This window comes from Emys orbicularis, chromosome 18, assembly GCF_028017835.1.
Source record: "Emys orbicularis isolate rEmyOrb1 chromosome 18, rEmyOrb1.hap1, whole genome shotgun sequence".
NCBI lineage: Eukaryota > Metazoa > Chordata > Testudines > Emydidae > Emys > Emys orbicularis.
In genome coordinates, this window is record NC_088700.1 from 10,830,838 (window position 1) to 10,853,516 (window position 22,679).

General features: G+C 38.4%; 1 protein-coding gene across 3 annotated transcripts in view; it reads left to right on the forward strand.

Annotated features, from left to right (window-relative positions):
• The window catches only part of MED27 (mediator complex subunit 27), a 175,970-nt gene that overhangs the window by 125,734 nt on the left and 27,557 nt on the right, over positions 1-22,679 (forward strand). The window contains exons 4-5 of one of the 3 annotated variants that reach the window (XM_065418779.1): positions 6,416-6,509; positions 20,880-20,987. In XM_065418779.1, coding sequence (XP_065274851.1) covers positions 6,416-6,509; positions 20,880-20,987 — 202 coding nt within the window. Of the gene's footprint in view, positions 1-6,415; positions 6,510-20,879; positions 20,988-22,679 lie in introns of those variants that run through there. The other 2 variants (XM_065418780.1, XM_065418782.1) reach the window with 2 other exon arrangements.

A 22,679-nucleotide genomic window follows, 5' to 3' on the forward strand; every position in this document is an offset into this window, starting at 1 on the left:
GCATGATATCCAGGCTGTGGAAAAGAGAGAGAAAAATGATGGAATAGTATATCTAGGCCAGCCTCCCTTGCCATTTGCCTATTACATATTTAATGATTCTGCATGAGAGCCTTGAGCTTGGATAGTGGGATATAGAGAGAGCTCATCTCCTTGTCCAATGCCTCTATTGTGGAAAATAAGGTTTTCTGCTATTTGTAGATAGTGTTCTTAATTCTTACTGACAATGCATTTGCCTAGTCTTTTGGAATCCTACTAGTACTAGCTTTGACTTTCCTTTGATCAGGGTTATGGTGCTTTATAAAATAGACTCCACTAATATTTTTCTGTGCTTAAATACCATACCCACAAAAAGAATGTGTGGAATTTGGTATAGGGTCTTTGTTGGCAATAGTACAAGAGTAGGGCCTTGAGATGAGGAAATGGTTGAATATCTTCTGCTTTAACCTTATAGAAGTGGGAAGCAGGGAACTCAAGCTCTAGACCAGGGGTAGGCAACCTATGGCACGCGTGCCAAAGGCGGCACGGGAGCTGGTTTTCAGTGGCACTCATGCTGCCCGGGTCCTGGCCACCAGTCCGGGGGGCTCTGCATTTTAATTTAATTTTAAATGAAGCTTTTTAAACATTTTAAAAACCTTATTTACTTTACATACAACAATAGTTTAGTTATATATTATAGACTTATAGAAAGAGACCTTCTAAAAACGTTAAAATGTATTACTGGCACACGAAGCCTTAAATTAGAGTGACTCAATGAAGACTCAGCACACCACTTCTGAAAGGTTGCCAACCCCTGCTCTAGACTAATTCAGTACCTCTGTAGGACAGTAGAATATAGGAAAGGTGGGAGTAGCTCCCTAGCCGAGGAAGTGGGATAGAGTAAGTCCCAAAGGAAGGAACCATCGAGGCGGACAAGTCTGGAGTGCAAAGACTTAGGTTGGGGTAAGTGACCCCTAGGAACAGCCACACCTGAGAACTTGGAGGAGCCAACAGTATATACAGGTTCATATAGTGTTGTGTTTGAATTATCTTTTAGTAAACAAACAATATGGAAAATAGTGGCCTTTCAGGTTGGATTGATTTAAATCAGTGGTTTTAATCGTCAGTTTGAATCATGATTTAAATCAGCAAGCAGGGAACCTTGATTTAAATCATTGATTAAAATCTTATTTTGACTTTTGTACTTAGATATTTTCCTAAAGAAAGATTCATTCTTATTGGTTGGTAACCATTAAAACATTGATTTGTAACCAAATATATCCATACATATTTATTTAAGCAATTATATAGCTTAATAACATGCATTTATTCAAATTCTTGACTTACATTTTTTATTATGTTAGAAAATGGTGAATGGTGTATTTTTTATTTACTAGACTTTTTTTTTACTTGGGATTTGTGTCAAGCTACACTTAGATGGAAATGGGAATTAATTTAAAAATATACAAAAACTGCATTTTAAAAACTGTTTTTATTAGTTAAGTAAAACTACCTTAAATATGCTAAATACATAAGGGGAAAAAAGCTTATCAAAGTACGTTTTGGATGGAAGTATTAACCATAGTTAGTGAATTAACTAGTTTGGTTGTCGTGGGTCAGATTTTCAAAGGTATTTAGGCACCTAAAGATGCAGACAGGTGCCTAGTGGGATTTTTCAAAAGCTCCTACACAGGTTAGGCACCTAACTCCCTTTTGAACATCCTACCAGGTGCCTATCTGCATCTTTAAGTGTCTAAATACATTTGAAAATCTGTCCTCATGCCCCTCAAGTTTTTAAACTGAGTAGATCTCATCCTCTCCCACCTGTTTTTAATGCATAGATTGGAGGAGGAAACAAGATTTCCTGCTTTTTCAACACTCAATCCATTTCTTAAATTTGAATGAATTAGTGCAAATGAATAAAATATTATTTGTGTACCTGCTATCTAAACTGAACCCCAATATAATTAAGACAAAAGCTTTGCTAGACAAGTGAAATTGAAAATACTTCCATTTGAGAAAATGTAAATACCGGCATTTGCTCAATTCTAAAGACTGAAAATAATATACATACTTAATGCAGTACATGACATTGTGACAAATTTAGAAAGTTTGAGTTGACCTCAGAAGGTAGATGTTTCCCCCTGACTGTGGATCTTATTAAAAAAGCAGTACTCTTTAACTCATTAGAATTTGAGGAAGCCTCAATTAAAAATCCTGGGGCTGGCCTGTGCCAGCTGACTCAGGCTCGTGGGGTTTGGGCTGCAGGGCTGTTTAATTGCAGTGTAGATATCTGAGCTTGGGCTACAGCCCAGGCTTTAGGACCCAGTACGGTGGGAAGGTCCCAGAGCTCCGGCTGCAGCCTGAGCTGTAATGTCTACATTGCAATTAAACAGCTCCGCAGGCCTGAGCCCCGCGAGCCCAAGTCAGTTGGCACAGGCCCGCCGCGGGTGTCTAACTGCCGTGTAGACATACCCATTGATGCAGTGCTTTTATTTATTTAAATGATGTTAATAGGTTCTGGGAAGTTTAGGCCTTTAATGATAGATTGTGGTCATTTCAAATTTAACTTTAAACAGATTTTTTTAAAAGGAAAGATATTTACATTTTATAAAGTCTGATTTTTAAAATGTCATGTATTTAATCCATCCTCTGACCTTTCCTATCAGATTGTGGATTGCAAGAATTGATGTGTATTCAGTTTTTACCTTTTCTAAGTGTAATATAGAGGTTTCAAGTGGTGTTCAGGAGAATACATTTAATAGGCAACATTTATCTTAACGTACATTGACTTTATCATAAATTGGGACAGCTTCCGATATCTGGAATATGATGTCATGATGAGCTATGGTAGCATAGTAAAATAATTGCTTCTTTTTCATGCAAACTACTGTGTTATTGTATTCTAAAGAGACTAGTTATGATTTGGGTCTCTGCTTAAAAAAACAAAGAAAACCCTAACTTTTCTAGTATAGATACAGGATTTAGTATTATTTTAACTTCCCTTACATAGTAAAATAAAAAATATGTCAATGTTGGTGTGAGCCTGGCTTTATATATGCCAGACAAGTGGCATAATACTTCTAAAAGTTCATTTTTCATTCCATTTTAATTATCACCTGAAACTCCAAAATCTGTTGCCATAGCTTTTTATTTAAATTCTGCAATAATTTGCATTGTTGTCCAAGGCTATGATGTGTATTGATTGAGGATCTGTTAAGGAGAAACTCCATGTTTCTTAATTAGCATATGGTTAGCAATGACCTCTTTTTTCACACACAAGTGACAGCTGAATTTGCTTTTTGCAGAGTCTGGAGTAACTGGATTCAAGTCACACAGACATATGCTTAGAATAGAAATGTATCAGATGCAGGAATGTTTAAAGTGACAGTGATACATATTGTTGATATGTAGACTATCTTGGAGCTTTGTCATGCATTTCTCCTCTTTCACCATTTTAAGGAAGACATTCCTTGCTTACACTGATTCTGACTCCACTATCAGTTAGCAAGCTGAGAGTCAATTTCATTTCCATGGATAAAAACCATACGTTTTCCTCTTCCCCCTTGTAACAGGAAGGATGGAGCAGTTTTTTATGTTAAAATGTTACAGTAGTTCCCTTCTTTATTTGCAATAAGAGGGTCGAGTTCACCAATTGCATGAGTAGATACAACTTCATTGACTTACTGATGATGCCCAGCAGTGAATTTGGGTTACTGCAAGATAGCAATCAAAGCCTAAATGTCCACAGTGAAAAGATTCCTTTGGGTTTTTTAACCAAATAAGACTAAAAAGAATAATTTAAAACATAGTTTAAAAAGCAAAATCTCAAAATTGCTTACCCTCCTTAAACAGTTCAAATAATTCCATGTGAGAAATAGTTCTTAGATGCAGAAATGTTTTACTTTCACTTTGGTGGTGGTTAGCTAATATTGTGAAAACTCTTTTCAAAGCCTAAGTGTATGCTAATATGTAAACATGTCCACGTATACCTTCTTCAATTTGTAGCTCTGTAACCAACTCATGCTGTTTGTAGATGCATTCAGAAGCAACCCAGTAGCACCCCATCTGATCCTGTCCTTAAAGAGCCAGAGAGTGTGCCCTGTATTTTCCTGCTTTGAAAAGGGTTTGTTAACTTTTTCAGAATACAAAGATTTTATGGTGGGTTATTATTATTCCAGTGGCACAGTTCACACCACTAGAGTTTAGCTTTTCTATAAACCCTTGTTGTCAGAGGCTTATAACTTTGATATAAAAAATCCCTCCAGGCTGTTACTTTGTAATAATGGTCTCAGACTTTGATTTGAAACTTTTTTGAGTTGTGGTACATATAAAAATATATTTGAATTAGTTTTAAAACACTAATTTTTAAAAAATCAAAAATAAATTTGCTCAACCACTGCAAAAATAAAAACAATCAACATAGGGGTATGAGAACTCTGAAAAACTAGTTAAAGCAATTTGATGGTTACTAAAGTGATTGTTTTTTAAATATTTCAGTTCATTCTCACAAATATACCGTATGTACTCGTTCATAAGCCAAATATTTTTGGTAAAAAAGTGACACATCAAAGAGCGGGGGTTGGCTTATAAATGGGTCTACACCAAAATTTGATGATTTTAAACTCTATGGAATCATTGAATTGAATATCTAATACATTGTTGTTTTGTTTACCTGGAGCGTCTGCAGGCATGAAGCCCCTCAGCTCCCTGTGGCCGCGGTTCGCCGTTCTCAGCCAATGGGAGCTGCGGGAAGTGGCGCACCACTTCCCGCAGCTCCCATTGGCTGGGAACGGCAAACCGTGGACACTGGGAGTTGAGGGGCTCCATGCCTGTGAACGCTCCAGGTAAACAAAACGTCCAGGCCTGCTAGTGGCTTACCCTAACGGGCCAGGAGCCAAAGTTTGCCAACCCCTGAAATATACAGTCAGCTTATGAAAGGGTCATACAGTTTTTGCTATTTTTACCTAACCATCTTGGGGGTTCGGCTTATAAATGAATGGGCTAATGAATGAGTATATACGGTACTTTAAAGTTTAGTACATAAAATAGTCTAATCAATTTTGTATTTTGAACATATATGTATATTTTTAACATTCATGTTATGGATCTAAAGTTTGACTTTACTTATGAGCAGTAACTATTTTCATGAGTATTTTTAATGTGTGTTTGCATTCATCTTTATAATGATAGTATTTGTGCATCATTATTTTAGTGTGCAGTTAGTTTGCTATATTATCTTTATTATCAATAATTATTACTTAATGCACCATAACTGTGCATAGTGCCTTACAGACAAAAAGTACAAGTTCCTTCCTGAGATGTTTATAATTTAAATTCCATGAAGTACAAAAGATTTGCATTCTGAAATAGTGTATGTAGGTGGGGTGCTATAAAATCTTTAGGACCAACACTTCAGAATAGCTATATTACTCTGGCATTGGAAAGCCATGAATGAATTATGTAGGTCTTCTCAAACAAGAGGCAATTTAAACTTTATAGCACCTCATGCTCCCACATGTTGTCACATATTCAATATAATTTTGCCAGAGTGAAGTTATTTTTTGAAAAAAATCACTTATTCTCATTTAGTTTAGAATTATTCCTTTATTGCTCCTCTCTCTGCATTCACATTGGGTTGCCTTGTTTACCACAATATATTAAACGTGTGTGACTCTTTGAAGTATGTTAGTTACTAAGGAAACACAGCTGTCATTGGTATGAATGGAGTTCAATGAGAGCACATTGCTAGAAGTTCAGTGCTAAACTTCTGTTTCCTAGTGCATCCTAGCATATTATTCAAAGGGTGCATTTGTGAGCTATAGACTTTCATATTGCTCCAAAGTGATCTTCCAGTTTACTGCGCTTCTAGCATATAGCTTTGCTGGTGCGTGTCAGTGATGGCTGAATGGAATGTAAAAAACTTATAAAGTGCACCCAGCTCTGACTGATGAGTGGTAGGATGATATCTGAATTAGAGACAATCACAAATGTAATACAAAGTCAGCTTATATAATGTCATGGAACAATCCTTGACCAATAACCGATGGCAAGCGGTGTGACAGAAAGGTGCTTAAAAAGTATTTTGGGAGCACAGCCTTACAAATGCTTGAAAATTCTAGAGGAGTTTTGCCGTGAAGGTGTGGAGGGAGTCTACTGATTTCAGGTGCTCTGTAGGAGGAGGAAGTCTCTCACCTTTGGAAATGCAGTAGCTAATTAGGAAGAGGGGAGGAAATCAGCCATCCACCTCTTCTTCCTTTCCCCACCATTCCTTGCAGACATTGGCCAGAATAAAACTTCTGGCTTGTTACCTATTGGATGGTTTGTCAAGATGGATTTTGAAATCTGTACCACAATCTTTGTGATTGTTTTAATTGCTGCATATGTGGCATAAATAGACTTCTAAAATTTTGGGGGTTTTTTTTGTTTTGTTTGGTAGGTATGTTGATGATGTGATCAGCCGCATTGATAGGATGTTCCCTGAGATGTCTATCCATTTATCCAGGCCAAATGGAACCTCTGCAATGCTTCTGGTAAGTTCCACCATTTGGTTTTGAGATAATCCAGTGGGGGTTGAATGCTTAACAGACTAATTTGCTGTTCTTAAAATGAACATTGCTAAAGACTCAAGTACATTTCAGAGTAGTAGTGTGCCTGAGGCTGTACAATAATGTAGTTCATTTCTTCCCTTTGGTAAGGAAGATGGGAAAATATATTTGACTTAGTCCAAAAACAAAAAGTACTGATCCAGTCCTGGAAGACATATTGGCAGAGTTCAGAATCAGGAGGACTTTGTGGGAATCAGCCCACAGACATTGCAAAATGTGATTCCCAGGACCGCTTTGCATTTCTGATGGAGGAGTTGCAGGAAAGATTATTAATTGAACAGGAAAAGCATTAGATGAGTTTGAGGGGAAAATATATTTCTTTGATTTTTGCACTGATAAAAAGTGTGATAAATAACATCAGAATGACTCTGTGTCATTTGACACTAAAAAGATTTTGCCATCTTGACTATGGCCTGATCCTGCAGCATTGAAGTGGAAGGAAGTGTTGTCATTGAGTGCAGTGGGAGCAGGATCAAGTCTTGTTGCTGATTCTTAATTGGAGAAGCAAATATTCTTAGTATTAAGATCTTCTCTATTATCCATATTCTCCTAATTTGATATAGTGTAAGGATTAATCTTTTAATTTAGAGGGCTTTTTGTTTTGAAAAGAAAAGTAAATGGTCAAAAATAGCTCCTCCCTTTAAAGGGATTAATGTGCTACTTTAATACCTAAACTATTAGATGTGATTGTGGAAGATTGAGTCTACCCAGCCTCAGACACATTAACCATGCCTTCAGCAGCATTATCAGGGCGGGAGAGTTTAATGGGGTAAAAAAAATCCTCAGTGATATAGGTTTGTTCAAATTATTTCTGGGTCAGTGAGTTTCTGTTCCATGATGAAGTCAGGAATTTGGCATCGGAGTGAATGAGCAGTAAAGACTGGATTATCGATAAATAGGTCCAAGATATTAGAGTTACTTCTGTCTGAGCGAACAAGCTTTTATTCCACAAGGACCTATCAGCCACATCAATTTTCACATGCAGCTGCTGTGTTAATGGCAAGAAGAGAGCTTTTAAAATTTTTAGTGTACAAGATTAACCTTTTGAAGGGTGTTGAGCAGTGGCCGTGTGACACTTTTAATGTATTTAGCTATTTTTGCGCTATCAAGGTAAGTGATAGAAATCCCATTATTTGGCACATTTAAAATAAAATAAAAAATATATATACTATAGGTGGGAGAGGAAGTGGATGGGACCTATTCAGTCTTTTTCATCTAACTTCTCATTCCATTTCCTTTTATGGTTAATTTTTCGTTATCCCATACACAACTATGGAAAGATTGGATATAACAGCTGTGTGGGTAGATATGGATGTATATGTATTTTAAAACACTGTCATAAAAGGGTTCAGAAACTAGGGTAATTTCTACAAGGACATCCAACATTAGCACTTAGATACTGTGCTGATGGTATTGTACATCTTAGATAACAAATATCCACGTGGAAAGTGGTCTCAAGGAGACATAGAATATGGAACCAGAAAAAGGTTAACCTGTTCAGGTTTCAGAACACCTTTCTTGGTTTACTTAGTGCTTCCTTTCATCTTCTATAGTTATAGTGAATATTAAAATGAATCTAAAATCAGAATCTTTGACAAAATTGAACAAGAAGGTATGGAGTCATCTTAATACACTGGCCTTCAATTTCAGATGTTGGGTCATTTAATCCCATTTTACACTGACATTTGTATTTCTCAACAGGGGAAAGGAAAGACTTCCACAAGGTGTGCTGATTTATAATTATTATACCTCAGTAGTCATTCTAACCTTCTTTTTTGGTCACTTTGTTGGAAACTTTAGTTAATCAGATGTAGAAAAGAATTCAAGCTTTCATTTAATGTCCAGTCTGAGCCAAAGCTAAACCAAACTGTAAGCATATTTGTGGCTCAGTGTTAGTTGCCATCTAGAATCTGGGCTGTTTCTGTAGCGTTTGTAGACTTTAGAATCCTCAGTATGGGTAAATTCCCTGTACATTCCTTAAAAGGATGAGTTCATTTATCCATAAGTCTAGCTGTGTTGATTTTTAGTTTGTTAATCAACTAACATCCCATTATTAATTTTCTTTGAACAGAAAAAAAATATTAAGAGATTAACTGAGTCAGAGGGTAAACAGCTGGCTTTCATAGGCATTAAAACATGTCATTTGCAATTGTTTGATTAATGAAACGGAACCACATAATATCTAAGGGGCCATAAAATGGTAGTCCTCATGATGCCTTTAAAGTTGCTCTTAGGTTTATTTATTTATAACATTTTCAGTATGAGAAAATATTTGTTGCCATTTTCACTTTGAACCCAACTCTGCTGGATTCAGAGCAGCTCCTACTAAAGGCTGAGCGCCCTCAACTTATTTTATTATAGTGGGAGTTGAGGACACTCAACGCTGTTCAGGATCAAGTCCCAAACATACATTGTGATTTGGGCGCATTGACAGAGTACAGGTAAGGAATAAAGTAGGTTGGAAGAGTTGTTGTTGGAAGAGACTCTTTTTTGCAATAAGTAATAACATGCTGGATTGCATGATTAAATTGCCCTCTGTGTACCTGTCACAGTACCACCACTAAATCAAGGACATGATTACTGGTACCAGTTAACTGCAGTCAGGGCCGGCTCCAGCATTTCTGCTGCCCCAAGCAAAAAAAAAAGAAAAAAAAGTCGCAATCGGCGGCGGCAATTGGGGGGGAAAAAAAAAAAAGCCGTGATCGGCGGCGGCAGTTCAGCGGCAGGTCCTTCGCTCCTAGAGGGAGCGAGGGACCTGCCGCCCCCGAATTACCGCAGGTGCCGCCCCTCTCCCTTGGCCGCCCCAAGCACCTGCTTGTTAAGCTGGTGCCTGGAGCCGGCCCTGACTGCAGTGTACTGAACAAGTGATATTTCCCTTTCAGTTGGTATTCACATAATCCACAATCAGAGATCCTGAAACTTTGTTTTAATGTTATTTGTTGTATATGGTCATGTAATGATCATTTTTCTTTTCAGGCAGCTATTCCTTCTATTTCCCATCTGTCTTAGTTCATGTTGCCAATATGGAATCTTCCATTTTCCCCTGACTGCCATAAAAGCTTTTGCTGGTTTCAGCCACAATCAGTCAGTGAAAGGTGCTATGTGATGGGCACTGAGACTGGTACCTGTGCCACTAGAGAAAAGTGAGTCTTCCCTAATACTTGTGACTTGTCAATATGTGAGTGAGAGTCCCAAGTAAGACCAGTTTAGAGTTTCTGCACAGCAGCACTTTTTCTCTGCCACAGCACTACTGGTTCATTCTCTTACTTCAAATAGTGATTCAAAGGACATTTATTTTATTTTTAAAAATTGCGCCACCAAATCTGTTTGCCAAGTAGTCTTTATTAAGTAACTATATAATCTCATTGATGCAACCATTGTCGATTCCTTCCCTACTGTTTTATCCCCTCTCAGTTTTGCATTATGTCTGAAATTATAGTGTAAGCTCTCTGAGGCAGGGGGCTATGTCTTGCTTTTGTACTGCAAGGCATCCAGCATGCTCTAAAATAATTCAGTTGACCAAGAAAAGTATATACGGTACTTACTAATAAAGGTATTGGCATGAGAAACAAGTATATTAAGAAGGCCCAAATTGTTGTGACCTTGAGGGCCCATATTTTCAAACATTGGGCTGGATTGTGCCCTCTCCCTTTGTGAGTGGAAGAGACCAAAATGGCGAGTCAGTGCAGGGGAAATTATGGAAGGGATCTACTGGCTCAAAAACATGGTGAGAAGGAGGCAGCCTGCCTCCCGCAATGTTAAGTTAACCCTTCACGCTGTGTAACTCTCATTGTGGGGCTTCGGGATATGTATTTGGAATCCTGGAGCAGGGCCGCCCGGGGGGGGGGGAGCGCAAGTGGGGCAATTTGCCCCAGGCCCCGCAGGGGCCCCCATGAGAGTTTTTGGCGGGTCTTCGACGGCAGGTCCCAGACCCGCTGCCGAAGACCTGGCGCTTCTTCCGCTCCAGGTCTTCGGCGGCAATTCGGTGGCAAGGACTTCTTCCGCTCTGGGTCTTCGGCGGCAATTCGGCGGCGGGTCCTTCGCTCACTCTGGGACCCGCCACTGAAGTGCCCCGAAGACCTGGAGCGGAAGGACCCCCGCCGCCGAAGACCCCAGGCCCCCTGAACCCTCTGGGCGGCCCTGCTGGGGAGCTGGAGAGGGCACATGCAGAGGCCAAGAGAAGCCCATTGGTTTGGGGAACCAACCTCACGTTTGTTCTATGTGTAGCAGGGATGTAACTTTGACGCCCTATCCCAAAAAATCAAAGGCAAGACAATTCCACAAGGAGAACTTCATAATTTCCAGTCGTCCCCCCCCCCCCCCCCCCCAAGAAAATTCTCACTCAGAGGATGATCTTGCCCTTTGTTTTAAAACATTTTCATTTTCAGACTGAGCAATGCATGTTCTATTATCATGACCTATTTGAGTGTCTAGTTTGAAGTTTCGAAGTTTAGCTGTTCGTAGTTATCTTTATGGGGGAAGTGGTAAAAATATGCTTGCTAGCCCTTTTGTAACTTCAAAAGTATGAAGGAATTTGTTCAAACTTTCCCAAACAAATCACCTCCGGGAAGAGACCCAACACTGAAAATGTTAGCCCAAAAGATTATTGTTCCAGAAAGTTTTGAGAATTTAGAAATTGTTTTGCAACTTTAACCATAGCAGTTGTGACTACTACAATCCACAGTTCCTTCAGTGTCCCAAAAGTAGTAGTTCTCATTTGAAAGACACCATCTGGTAAACAAAAGTAGACCTGCAGGCTTGCTTTCAACTGGTAGTAACCTTCATGTGAAGCTTGGCCCTCAGTTGGCAGCATACATCTTTCAACACAAGCCACCACCAGTAAGCAAGAAGATACTAAACTATTTCTAGAAGCATAAATGTTAGTTCTGAAAGATTCCTACATGCAATCCTATGTGGCTGTTGCTTCTTCCAGACAACTGTGTCTTTTTGTGTTTCAGATTTATGCACAACAATTGTACCTCATTAGCTTGGATTTACGCTGCATAGACCAAACGCATAAATCATTGACATCTTTCAGAGCTGTGTGAAATCCTCAACTGATTTTTAAAAGCCGTTTATCAGTGTGCAGTTTAATCCCAATCTACACTATTGATTTTTCAATTAATTTTTTACTTGTATCTATGCATGAAAGAAGACAAACATTCACTTTAGATCAGCTTCAATAAAAGTGCTATGCAAAATTAATTTGTTGTGGCAGTGGAGTGAACAGAGGACTCTTTTAAGGTTTTTCTTTGACTTTGTTGCTCAACTTCCAGTAGCTTACAATATTTGAAGTGGGATGGTAAACAGATAAACTTTCCCTAGTATGTTAAGAATACATTAATTATGACTTTTTGTTGTTTCTTTGATTACTTAACCTGTTAAATTCCTGGACACACAACATTATTTGTGAAACAGGGTGTGTTTCTTGTGAGATCAACTGTCTTCTTTGTTATTTTGTGGTAATCACAGCCCTGGGGAAAGTACTCATCTCCCTAAATCAGGAGTTTGGAAAAATTTTCAGAACATGGACCCTATCTTAATAAACATACTGGGATTGATTCTCAAATATGTTCCTGTGCTTGAGCTGCAAGCCATCCTAGCGGTCCCTGTATCCTGGTCTGTGAAGGGACCAAACCAGCTCTCAGTGTGAATTAGAGCATGCTCAAAGATCATATCAGGCATACTTCCTTGTGGTGGCAGCAGCCATGCTGAAATGGGAAGTCATTTGTGACCTTTGCAAAGTGAGAGCCCTAAGTCACTGTTAACCATTTTGCAGTCTGCCTTTTAATAATCAGAAGAAAAGCTTCAATTTTGAATAAAAAATACTCATACTTTACTTAAATCCCTTTTTATGACTGTAGTGAACCAGTTAGTGTGAAGCAGGTAGACATTTTTATGTACTCTCTCACCTGGGCTTCCATAATGCCAAGATTACATGCAAAGTCACTTTTAACAAGATTTGCAGTCAGCAGTTTTCTCCAAAATGCAGCTGTCAGATCTCAACTGGTGTAAATCAATGTAGCGCCAATAAAAGTAAATGGATCATACCCTAAAATTTTAACAAATTGTGAAATGCACAATGTATTTCAAAATAGTTAGAGCTTTCTTCCCTGTTGGCTTTCATATTACTGGGGTGATCAAAACTGGTACAGCTTTATTTGCAATAGGTGTAATACAGGTTAAGAAGATAGGATTTTGTTTCTTTGCAGTGGAACTCTCCTGATTTTGGCAGACCCACAGAATATCATTTGTCCTTTCCATTCTTTCATTATTTTAGAATATCATTTGTCTGGTTCCATTCTTTCCAAACTAACCATTTTCGTAAGCTTTGCTATGATTATAAGGCTAGGAAAAGAGAATACCAATATTAGAAACAGTAGAATTGCCACTGCAAATGTCATCTTTGGTTTTAAGGTAGTGTGTCTCTAAAAATTCAACTATTGCAATTGCCCTGTGTCTATAAAGACTTTTCACAGTGTGGTTGTTTTCAGCCATCTTGTGACCATTATCAAAATTCAAAATCTTGTTGTGTGATATTTTAATGATAATACCAATATATATAGTAGCATATTTATTCAAGCATCAAAAGGGGCTTTACAAATTAAGGTAAGCATTATCTCCATTTTACAGATGAGGCACAGGAAAGTTGTGATTTATCCAAAGTCACACAGCAATTCAGGAATAGAACGAAGTTCTTCTGTTTTCAACCGCTAGACCATTCTGCCTCTCTGTCACCAGACGTCAAAGGACTGACTACCTTCTAACATCATAAAAGCATATAAAAGGAACACTATAGCAGATATAAACACTGGGGAAATGTGTTTTAAAAAACACTGGAAGAGTTTTATTGTTTTGAGCTGTTTCTAACACATAATGATTTAAATAACTGAATTCTAATTTTGGAAAATACTTTCTGCCAAAACAAAGCTCATTTCAGAAATAGCATTTTCTTCTCATATTTTGTTATCAAGCAATCTTTTTGATGATAAATTCATTGTATACATTTATACTGCTAGCTAGATTTTTACCTACTGCTTCCCTCATCTACTTTTCATGCCCTAAAAGGAGAGAGATTTTTGACATAGTTTCCATTCATTCTCATTAAAATCAGATAATTTGCATTTTAACTTTTAAATCTTGTTCCAGGCATTTTAAGCAGTCTGATTGTATGGAATTGGGTCGTATTAATTGCAAATGGGCTAGACATCTGTTCACTAAGATGGAAGACTTTTTTGGCTCAGTTTTTGTTTTTCTATATATTGTAGCTACAGTGCTTTAGTTAAAATTGCCACCATTTTCTATTGGAAATTCAGTTTTTGAGGTTAATAATTTGACAATTAAAAAAGACATCAAATTGAATCTTCTATAAGATATTATCCTGAGAGCAGTTAAACAATTTTTTTTATATATATATATATTTAATTATCCAGTAATTTAGAATCAGTTGCCTATGCTGTAGTTTGCTGGAACAATTTAATGTTTGACTTTAAAAAAATCCCTATTTCCCCCAATGCTAATCAGTATAAGTCTTCATCCTTAAAACCCTGCTAGTTGTTCTTGATAACTAACATTTCCTCAGCATTTGTCATATTTCCTCCTCTATTTTTCTAAAGCAAAATTAGCAAATTTTAAAAGTGACCATTGTAAATATCTCCTCTCTGTATTTACATTGAACTTTATATGGTGCATAAGCATGATGGGAACAGGCAACCAAATGTCAGAAAACCTTTAATAGGGCACTGATAAATTCTGAGGTGTTTAAAATTTTGGAGACTGGCCAGTTTCCAGTATTTATCTGGGACACTGAGTTACAGCTTCTTTTGCCAGAGTCAGAACTAGAAGAACCAATCTCAACCCCTTGTCCCTGCATCAAACCCCACCTCCTTTGACCATCACAGTCTGACCTGTCTCCCTCTGCTGCTGGTACATGACTGTCTCCTCAGGTCAGGGACAAGCAGTGAGGAGGGCAGGTCACATTATGGGTTGTAGATAGGGAAGAACTTCTATGGAACCAGCATAATCTATGAGCAGCAGAGCCCTGGAGGATGAGTGTTGTTGCTCTCTACCTGCTTTTGGTGGGTGAGAGTTAGTAAGGTGAGGAAGCGAAGGAAAGGAGAAGGAGCAGGGAGAGGTGGAGAGAAGCTGGAGATGAGTTTATTCAGCTTCTATTCCTCTGTATAGGTGAATATGCATCCAATTCCAGAGTGTCAATGATCCATCTTGACGCTCTAGTAGAGCTGCTTATTTGTTGACGGAAGTCAGACATCCATCCCATCCCATCCCAGTAATATTACTGGGGTATTAAAATTTAGAATGAGGAAAGCAAAACTTAAGAAACTATTTGTTCTCAGTAGCAAATTAATCTTCATCGGACTTGGATAATTATACCATAAATGTGACTGGCCCACAGGCAAAACCTGTCTTCTAACCTTTTAGCAATATTGTTTGCCAGTTTGGTTTCCTTATTAACAGAATATGCCTTGTTACTGAGGGAAAAGATCACCAACTGATCCTTAATATGGGGAAATCATTTAAAGACCTTAATTTGTGTTGACTTTTAACGTGCACTATTGCAATTAAGTTAGATTAATGAAAGGTAAATTCCAGCCTCTACATTAAAAAAAAAATTCTTGTAAAGAACCTAATTAGCATGTTGGTTTATTTAGCCTCTAATGGCTTAATTGCATCCTATCGTGCTATTTACAAATAGGCATCATTAAAGAATAATGATTGTGTGAAGGGAATTGCAGCATTCATACCAGCCTCAGATGAGAGAGAGAAATGGAGGGAAAAAATAACTAATAGAAAGTCTGTTGCTTTTTTAATGCTTGTATTCTCAATACACGTACCATATGATTCGTGGCTGTTCTGCTGATTATCAAGATACAAGAGAAAAAAGAGTAGGTCTGCCTATTTTGCAAGGAGCAGGTGGGCTGGCCTTTTGCTGCTGAACGTGCACAGCTTCATTATGCTTTTAATTTGTTGATGCGTTACTGTCTCCTAAGGTGAATGAAAACACATCCGTGCACACACACACACCCCTCTCTCTCTCTCTCTCTCTCTCATTCCTTTTGACATTAGCAGTGAGGTATGCAAGTGAACTGAAAATAATATTTCTTCTGTTTAGCTCTGCATTGCAGAGCATCTGCATTTCAAATCAGCAGAGGATTCCCTGGGATGCCGAGAGGCAATCTGGAGTTTAGGGAATTTTCCTGCATAGTATTGGAACTTGGTGCCTTCAGCAACCTCTCTCCTAAAATCAAAATATAAAATAAATCTAACAGAGGATGTTTATAATAGTATTTAATTAGTGCCTATAAGAGCGAATTAGTTTGTCATAATTTTCAGTACAGTACTAAAGTTACAAAGAGGAGATTTAAAGATATTTTCTCCAAACAGAATTTTGACCTTTTTAAGCTAAATTTTGACCTTGCTACTACCAGTTTGGAGAGAAAAAAAACTGTTTTTGCTTCCTTTTTTGTCAGTAAATTAATTAAAGTGAGCATTTGATAGGTGTCTAAGAATAACAAAATCAAATGTTCAGATTACCTCTCCTAAGTGCCCCTCATTTTTGGCTTAAAATGTTAGTCATCTGCCCTCAGAGTTCTATTAGTGGTAGACAAAATATTTTTAAATCTAGGATTTTACAAAGGGATTTTTATTTCACCCCTATTTTTGTCAGTAAAGTTGTATGTTTCAGTACATTGTCTCTCCTTATCCTGGAGCTTCCCATTTTAGGAAACAGCATTATGAATATCTCAGCTGTCAGATTGAGCACATAGTGGTTAAAACCAAGTTAGAACAGCATTGTTAGTAGACACAGAACCAAAACAGGAGCTACATGAGTGTTTAACTTGCAGCTGTTCCATTTTCAGCTCACAGAACTGTGGGGCATATTTTTCCATTCATATTAATTGAATTTTAAAGTGACCTTGTACATGTATTGATTTGAATTAAAATTTTCTACATCAAGGGCAAGTTGGCACATATCCTACAGGCGAAATATTAAAAAGCCAAGTGCTGTCTAACAGGGTATCGACAGAAGAAGTTGAAGTTTAATGGGAAAAGTTTGCTTTAGAAGGGAAAAAATGTTGCCCACTTTAATTAAATTGAAAAGTAGCAGATCTCTACACTGATAGTAGCTCCCTATGATTATCATCTGTGCAGGTCAAGGGGGTACATTGAGTGTTCATTTAAAAAGGACTGGCCAGGTGGGGCTTGACCTCCAAAAGAAGAGACCTGCACTGCTGGAGCTCAGAGTAGAACTATCAAATTACTCCCTTTGTAAGGGCTATTAGTGTTTTATTCCCTACTATCAGATGATCTGCGGGGCCACAGCTGTATGCCTGAAAATGTAAATTATACTCCAGAGCTAGATCTTTTCCAAGCATGAATTCCTATTGTCTGGGCCAAGTTAGCCCCACATGTCCAAGAACAAAACGTATTCCTCTGAGAATTCTCTGTAGGAGAACTGTAAAATGCTGTTGAGATCAAGACGAGAGCCCTGTAAAGCAATTTATAACAGGAGTACTTGTGGCACCTTAGAGACTAACAAATTTATTAGAGCATAAGCTTTCGTGGGCTACAACCCACTTCTTCGGATGCATCCGAAGAAGTGGGTTGTAGCCCACGAAAGCTTATGCTCTAATAAATTTGTTAGTCTCTAAGGTGCCACAAGTACTCCTGTTATTTTTGCGGATACAGACTAACACGGCTGCTACTCTGAAAGCAATTTATGACATTTGATCATTACAGACAAAATAAAAGTATTTATAGTTGTAAATAATGTGGACTCTGTTCCACACTGAAAGGAGCTATGGGGCGCTCTTGTGGCTTCCAAATCTCACAGCATTCCCCACTTAGGTGACAGGCTGTTGTACAGCCATTGCTGAGTGCAGTATTACTGGCCTCATTCTTTCAGTGACATTACAGAAATTACGATTAATCATTCTTTACCACAGTGACCTTTCCAAAATTTCTGCCTCTAGTTCTGTTCCATTCCCTAATCTTCTTGACCGGAGCCACAACCCCTTCAATTTGTGGATTACTCTGTTCCTAGAATAAATTAATTGCTGAAATCCCCACTCCCTCTTTTTCAACCATAAAAACTACTGGAACTCCACTGTCAAGAAGACATTGGTATGAAATAGGAAACCTAATATTCCAACATCTGGCAGCTGTGAAGACCCCAGAATGGTCATTTTTAAAACGTAACTTTAGAAAGAGTGAAAGTTGCAATGTACCGAAGTGCTAAAATTCAGAACTTTCAGCACATATTTCAATAACAGGTTCTTTCCTTTATTTGTTAGATTCATGTGTATATATGTCATTTATAAAAGAGGGCAGGTGGCCGTGCAGTAAAGTTGTGTTACACTGGGTAAAAGACCCAGGGTAGATTTCAGGACTTTGTCTTCTATGCCCCAGGATGGAGCATTAACTTGCCCAGTTCTTTACAAACACAAGTTTTTCTCCCCATCTCAGTCTCCATTCCAAGAAATTTAAGGCACATCATGTACAGGCTTTAAAGTCGGCCTCATCCAACTCTCTTTGACCTGAGAGCAATGTCCTGTCCTAGGTCTGAGGAAACTGAACAAATACATACGCCAGCTCAGATTCAGGATGGTAACACTTGCCTCCATCAATCCATCTCTTCAGGTTCAAGACTGGTTCATGACTGGACACGTAATTCTACGCAGTCATCCACCTAGCCCACAGGACGCCCCTGAGATTTGCACTGGGGCCCAATCACCATCAGTCCAAAGTACTGCCCTGTGGACTCTCCACAGCATCAAGGATCTTCATAAAATGCCTAGCAGTCATGGTGCCCATCTGAGAAGAAAACATTCACTTCTGCCAGTACCTGGATGATTGTCTGATGAAGACAAAATTTGGCAGGAGATGGCAGCAAGCTTGGAATATGCCCTCTCTCTGTTCATCCAGCTAGGTGTCCTGGTGAACAATAAAAAATCATCTCTTATCCTGTCACAGCTGTATACAGGCCTCCTAGAGCCACTTTACCCTGTTTACAGGGGCCAGTGTGAGAATGAGACTCTCACCCCAAGCATTGAGAATTACTAAAAGTGGTACAATGATAACTAGGAGCCATGAGTTGAAATTAAGAAAAGAAGAATAAAGGCAAAAAAATCAGAAAAACTATGGAGAATGAGATTTATTAGAATGTGGAATAGTCTGTCAAGGTTAGCAGTGGAAGCACCATCACTCTGGTGCATTTTAATATAGACTGGACAAAGTCCTGGAGAACATAAGTAGAAAATAGTCCTCTACTGGCTGGGAGATGGATTTAAATAATCTAACAGATATTTTCTCTCTCTTATGATTTTCCATTGAGGAAAAACTATGTAATGCTGTCTGTATAACTAATCACAAAGACAGAAATCCTTGTTGGACACACATCCTTTTAACAGCCTTAAAACTCAAACTAATCTTTGAAAAGTAAATAGATATTACATTAAAATGCTTTCTTAATTATTGTATTTTTTCAGTAATTAAGGCTTATTTCTGTTCTTATACTCCACTGGACCCTACAGACTTCCTTTGACACTAGTTTTTCTTTTTATATGTTTACTCTTTACAGAATAAATTAGAAATAGAGGGGTAAATATCCCTTTACAACTATTGAAATTGTAACTTTTTTTTACTCTTGTAACTGTAATCTCCCCCTGCAACCGTTTCATTCCCCTACCCCTTTTATTTTTTTTCCCAAAGGGGCATCAAGCTAACCTTCTTTTATTTAATTTTTTTATTAAGTCGAAGTTACGATGAAATGTTAACATACTACATGGTACATTACTTATGCAGGATCAAGTTAATATTCAAAAAATCTGACTAAATATTCTGGCTTGCTGGTTGGGGAGTCCTCCTCCTCTGAGTATGATAAAAAGGGCGACCCAATTTCTAAATAAGTACCCTTTTTTCGGCACTTGTCATGTTTGTGTACTTGATATGTGTGACTCTGAGAGCCCTAATGCCCACTAGCATAGGTACTCTGTCTCTCCTGAGACCGACCCAACTAACTCACTTCACCCAATCTCTTGCCATGGTATTTATCCAAAAGGTAAGTGTGTAAGGTATTATATAAAAGCTACCACCACTCTGGTTATTAATATCACTGTAAAATGCATGTGTTAATGTTATATGTGAAGTTATGAATTCCCTCTGTATGATGTTACTAGAACATGTTTTAAGACAAGACAACCTAGCCTAGGTAAAGGTGATAAACAGGTCTGTCCTAAACAAAGAGAAGTGGGTTTACCTCAATTTACATATTAGCAATAAACAAAGCCATCAAGCTAAACCAGGGGGTTATCCTGGTCCTGAACTCGACAACATGGGTCCTGTGCCCCAGGGAGAGACAGGAGCCTGAATCTCCTGGAGGCCTTCCTGACTTGTAAGACAAAAACAACCCTTTTGGGGATATAAGGAACAGTGACATACTCCATCTTTATCCTTCACCTTAGGAGACAAAGAAACAAAGCAATTTGATCTATGTAATGAGTCCTGGCCAGGCCAACCAGTAAAAGCAGGAAAGGAGATTGTGGGCAAGACTACGCCATTCCGCACGTACCAGAATGTGAGACATTCCAGGAATGTGAGAGTGGCCACAAGACACCCAAGGTTTCAAGGCAGACAGTGATCAAACCCATTACTGGTCTGGGTGAACCCCAAAATGTCAAAGCATGAAAGTTTTTCCAGTACATGTTTTACGATGCCACAATTGCATAGGAGAAGTCACGTTGCATGTAATGTGCAATACAGAGTCTTGCTGCTAACAGTAAAAAAACATCCCCCCCCCTTTCCCCTTTTACATTTTTGTTATGTTTTGCTTTAAACTCTCAACATGCATTTCAGGGGTAGCATTAGAAAAGTCTGCTGATTCTTTTAAAAATTATTTGTTATGCATGCAGTTCTGTTGGGGAGCATAAAATATATTGAAAACAATCACATTTGCTCAGTATTTTTGACATATTGGGTTTTGTTAATTTAAGGAGGAGAGAGTTGTTTGGCAGTGTCATATCTGTACAGGTGAATTTCACGATCTCAAACATTTTCAGACACAAATGGTCTACACTATTTACTTATTCTGTATTTTATAATCTGCCTCTCTTCCTCACACACGCACACAGTATTTTTGATCTTTATTTTCATCTTCCTGTAAAATGTTGCAAACTGAAATTCCCACAAATGTAAGCAATTAACTCCACGACCTTGTGAACGCAGACTTCAGCCAGCTCTCTTTCAGCTTTGTTTTTGTCCTTGTCTTGTTATTGACAGGTTACCTTAGGAAAAGTGCTAAAAGTGATAGTGGTGATGCGGAGTCTCTTCATTGACCGGACAATAGTAAAAGGATATAATGAAAATGTCTACACTGAAGATGGCAAGGTAGGGTTTTCACATCTCTAGCAGGGCTAAACTTCATACTTACCTGATACCTGTTTTTTTGAGAAACTCCAAAAAAGAAGTCTCATCAGAAGTATGTTTGCGAACAAGAAACCATCACAAGAGGCTGGGCTAATGTTTTGCAAAGCTTTCAGCTTTAAATTTAGCACACTTCACTCAGATTTTTCATACCCAAGCGTCTGATTTTTCTCTAAGCCCTGGTGCCCTTGCTTGAATTTCTAATTTATCACCTTAGACCACAGTTGCCTCATTAATAGTGCCTACTGAGGAAACATTTTTTCAGTTACCAGCACATCAATAGCCCAGGGTTCACATTTCTCTTCTCTGAGAGCCACTGGGAAATCTTGGGCTAGTTTTATACTTGAGTTGATAAACTCTGCTATGAAAATCATTGGTAGCCCTCAATAAGTTGCTGGTTGGTAATAGTGCCTCTTGAACAGCAGCTACCAAAGAAAGTATAACCTGTATTTCCTTGAGTGATTTGCTTTATGAAAAATTCAACCTGCTTGAACCTCTACTTTCTTTTGACTGCACACACTCCATATGGCTCTCTGTATAGCATCAAAAGATGTTAATGGGACCTGACAGGCTTCAGCTTAGTTTTATTTTCTCTTTTCAGAATGGAATAGGCTCTCTTGCTGAGACACCCACCACAACTCACCCTTGCCAGTAACAAGTACTGAGCACCTCTGTCATTCACGTTCTCTCGGGAGCTTTCTCCCCTTATTATGAATCCCATTAAAATACAAAGTTCTTTATAGCTAGATGAGCATGTGGCACCCATAGGCCATGTTATAATGAGAGATTTTTTTCGTTCAAAAGAGGACCTGTGTTTTAGCACACAGCAGCATGTTATGTACTGACCCTTGAGTTCAGTGGCTGAGTTTGAACCTCTCTTCCAGAGAAGAGGTTAAGAGCCATCTGTTAAAGGGAAGTACAACTCTATTTTCTCCCTTTTGGAGTGGGGAGAATAGAAATTGCTTGACAGCGCACTGGTTTTAAATCTGCATGCCTAGTAATGCAGGTTAGGTAAAACCTCACTTATCCATCAGATACACCATCGAGCAGGAGATATTTTGGATATTAGTGAATAAAAGGAGACTTTTAAAAACCATAAAACCTCTGGTCTTGCATGCAAGTAAAATGATAATCCTACTCCTCTTAAAAAGCGTTGATAATTTGATGAGAGGAGTGTACCATTTCACCTTCACTACCAGTCTTTGCCAACACCTGCAGTGATACTAGGGTGAGCAGATGTCCCAATTTTATAGGGACAGTCCCGATTTTTGGGTCTTTTTCTTATATAGGCTCCTATTACCCCCCTCCTCCGTCCCGATTTTTCACACTTGCTGTCTGGTCACCCTAAGTGAGACTGTATGAACTTGTGTCACTCACTTGTCAGCTCACTATTCCACTAGGCTAGTCTAGGACTTTACTAGTCCCAAACCCGAAGGCCCAAATTATTTGCAGGTATAAGCAGGCATAACTCCTTTGAGTTTGACCGAGTTATGTCCAGTTAAACCAGCAGCAACTTTGACTTTAAAATGTTGAGTGAATAAATATGTAGCTTGCTAGTTTGCCCAACTGGAATGCATATTGACAAGCAGTGGGCTACCTGTTTTTCCCTAATTAAATATGTTGGTAATTGGAGAGGAAGAGTAGGGCTGAACTCAT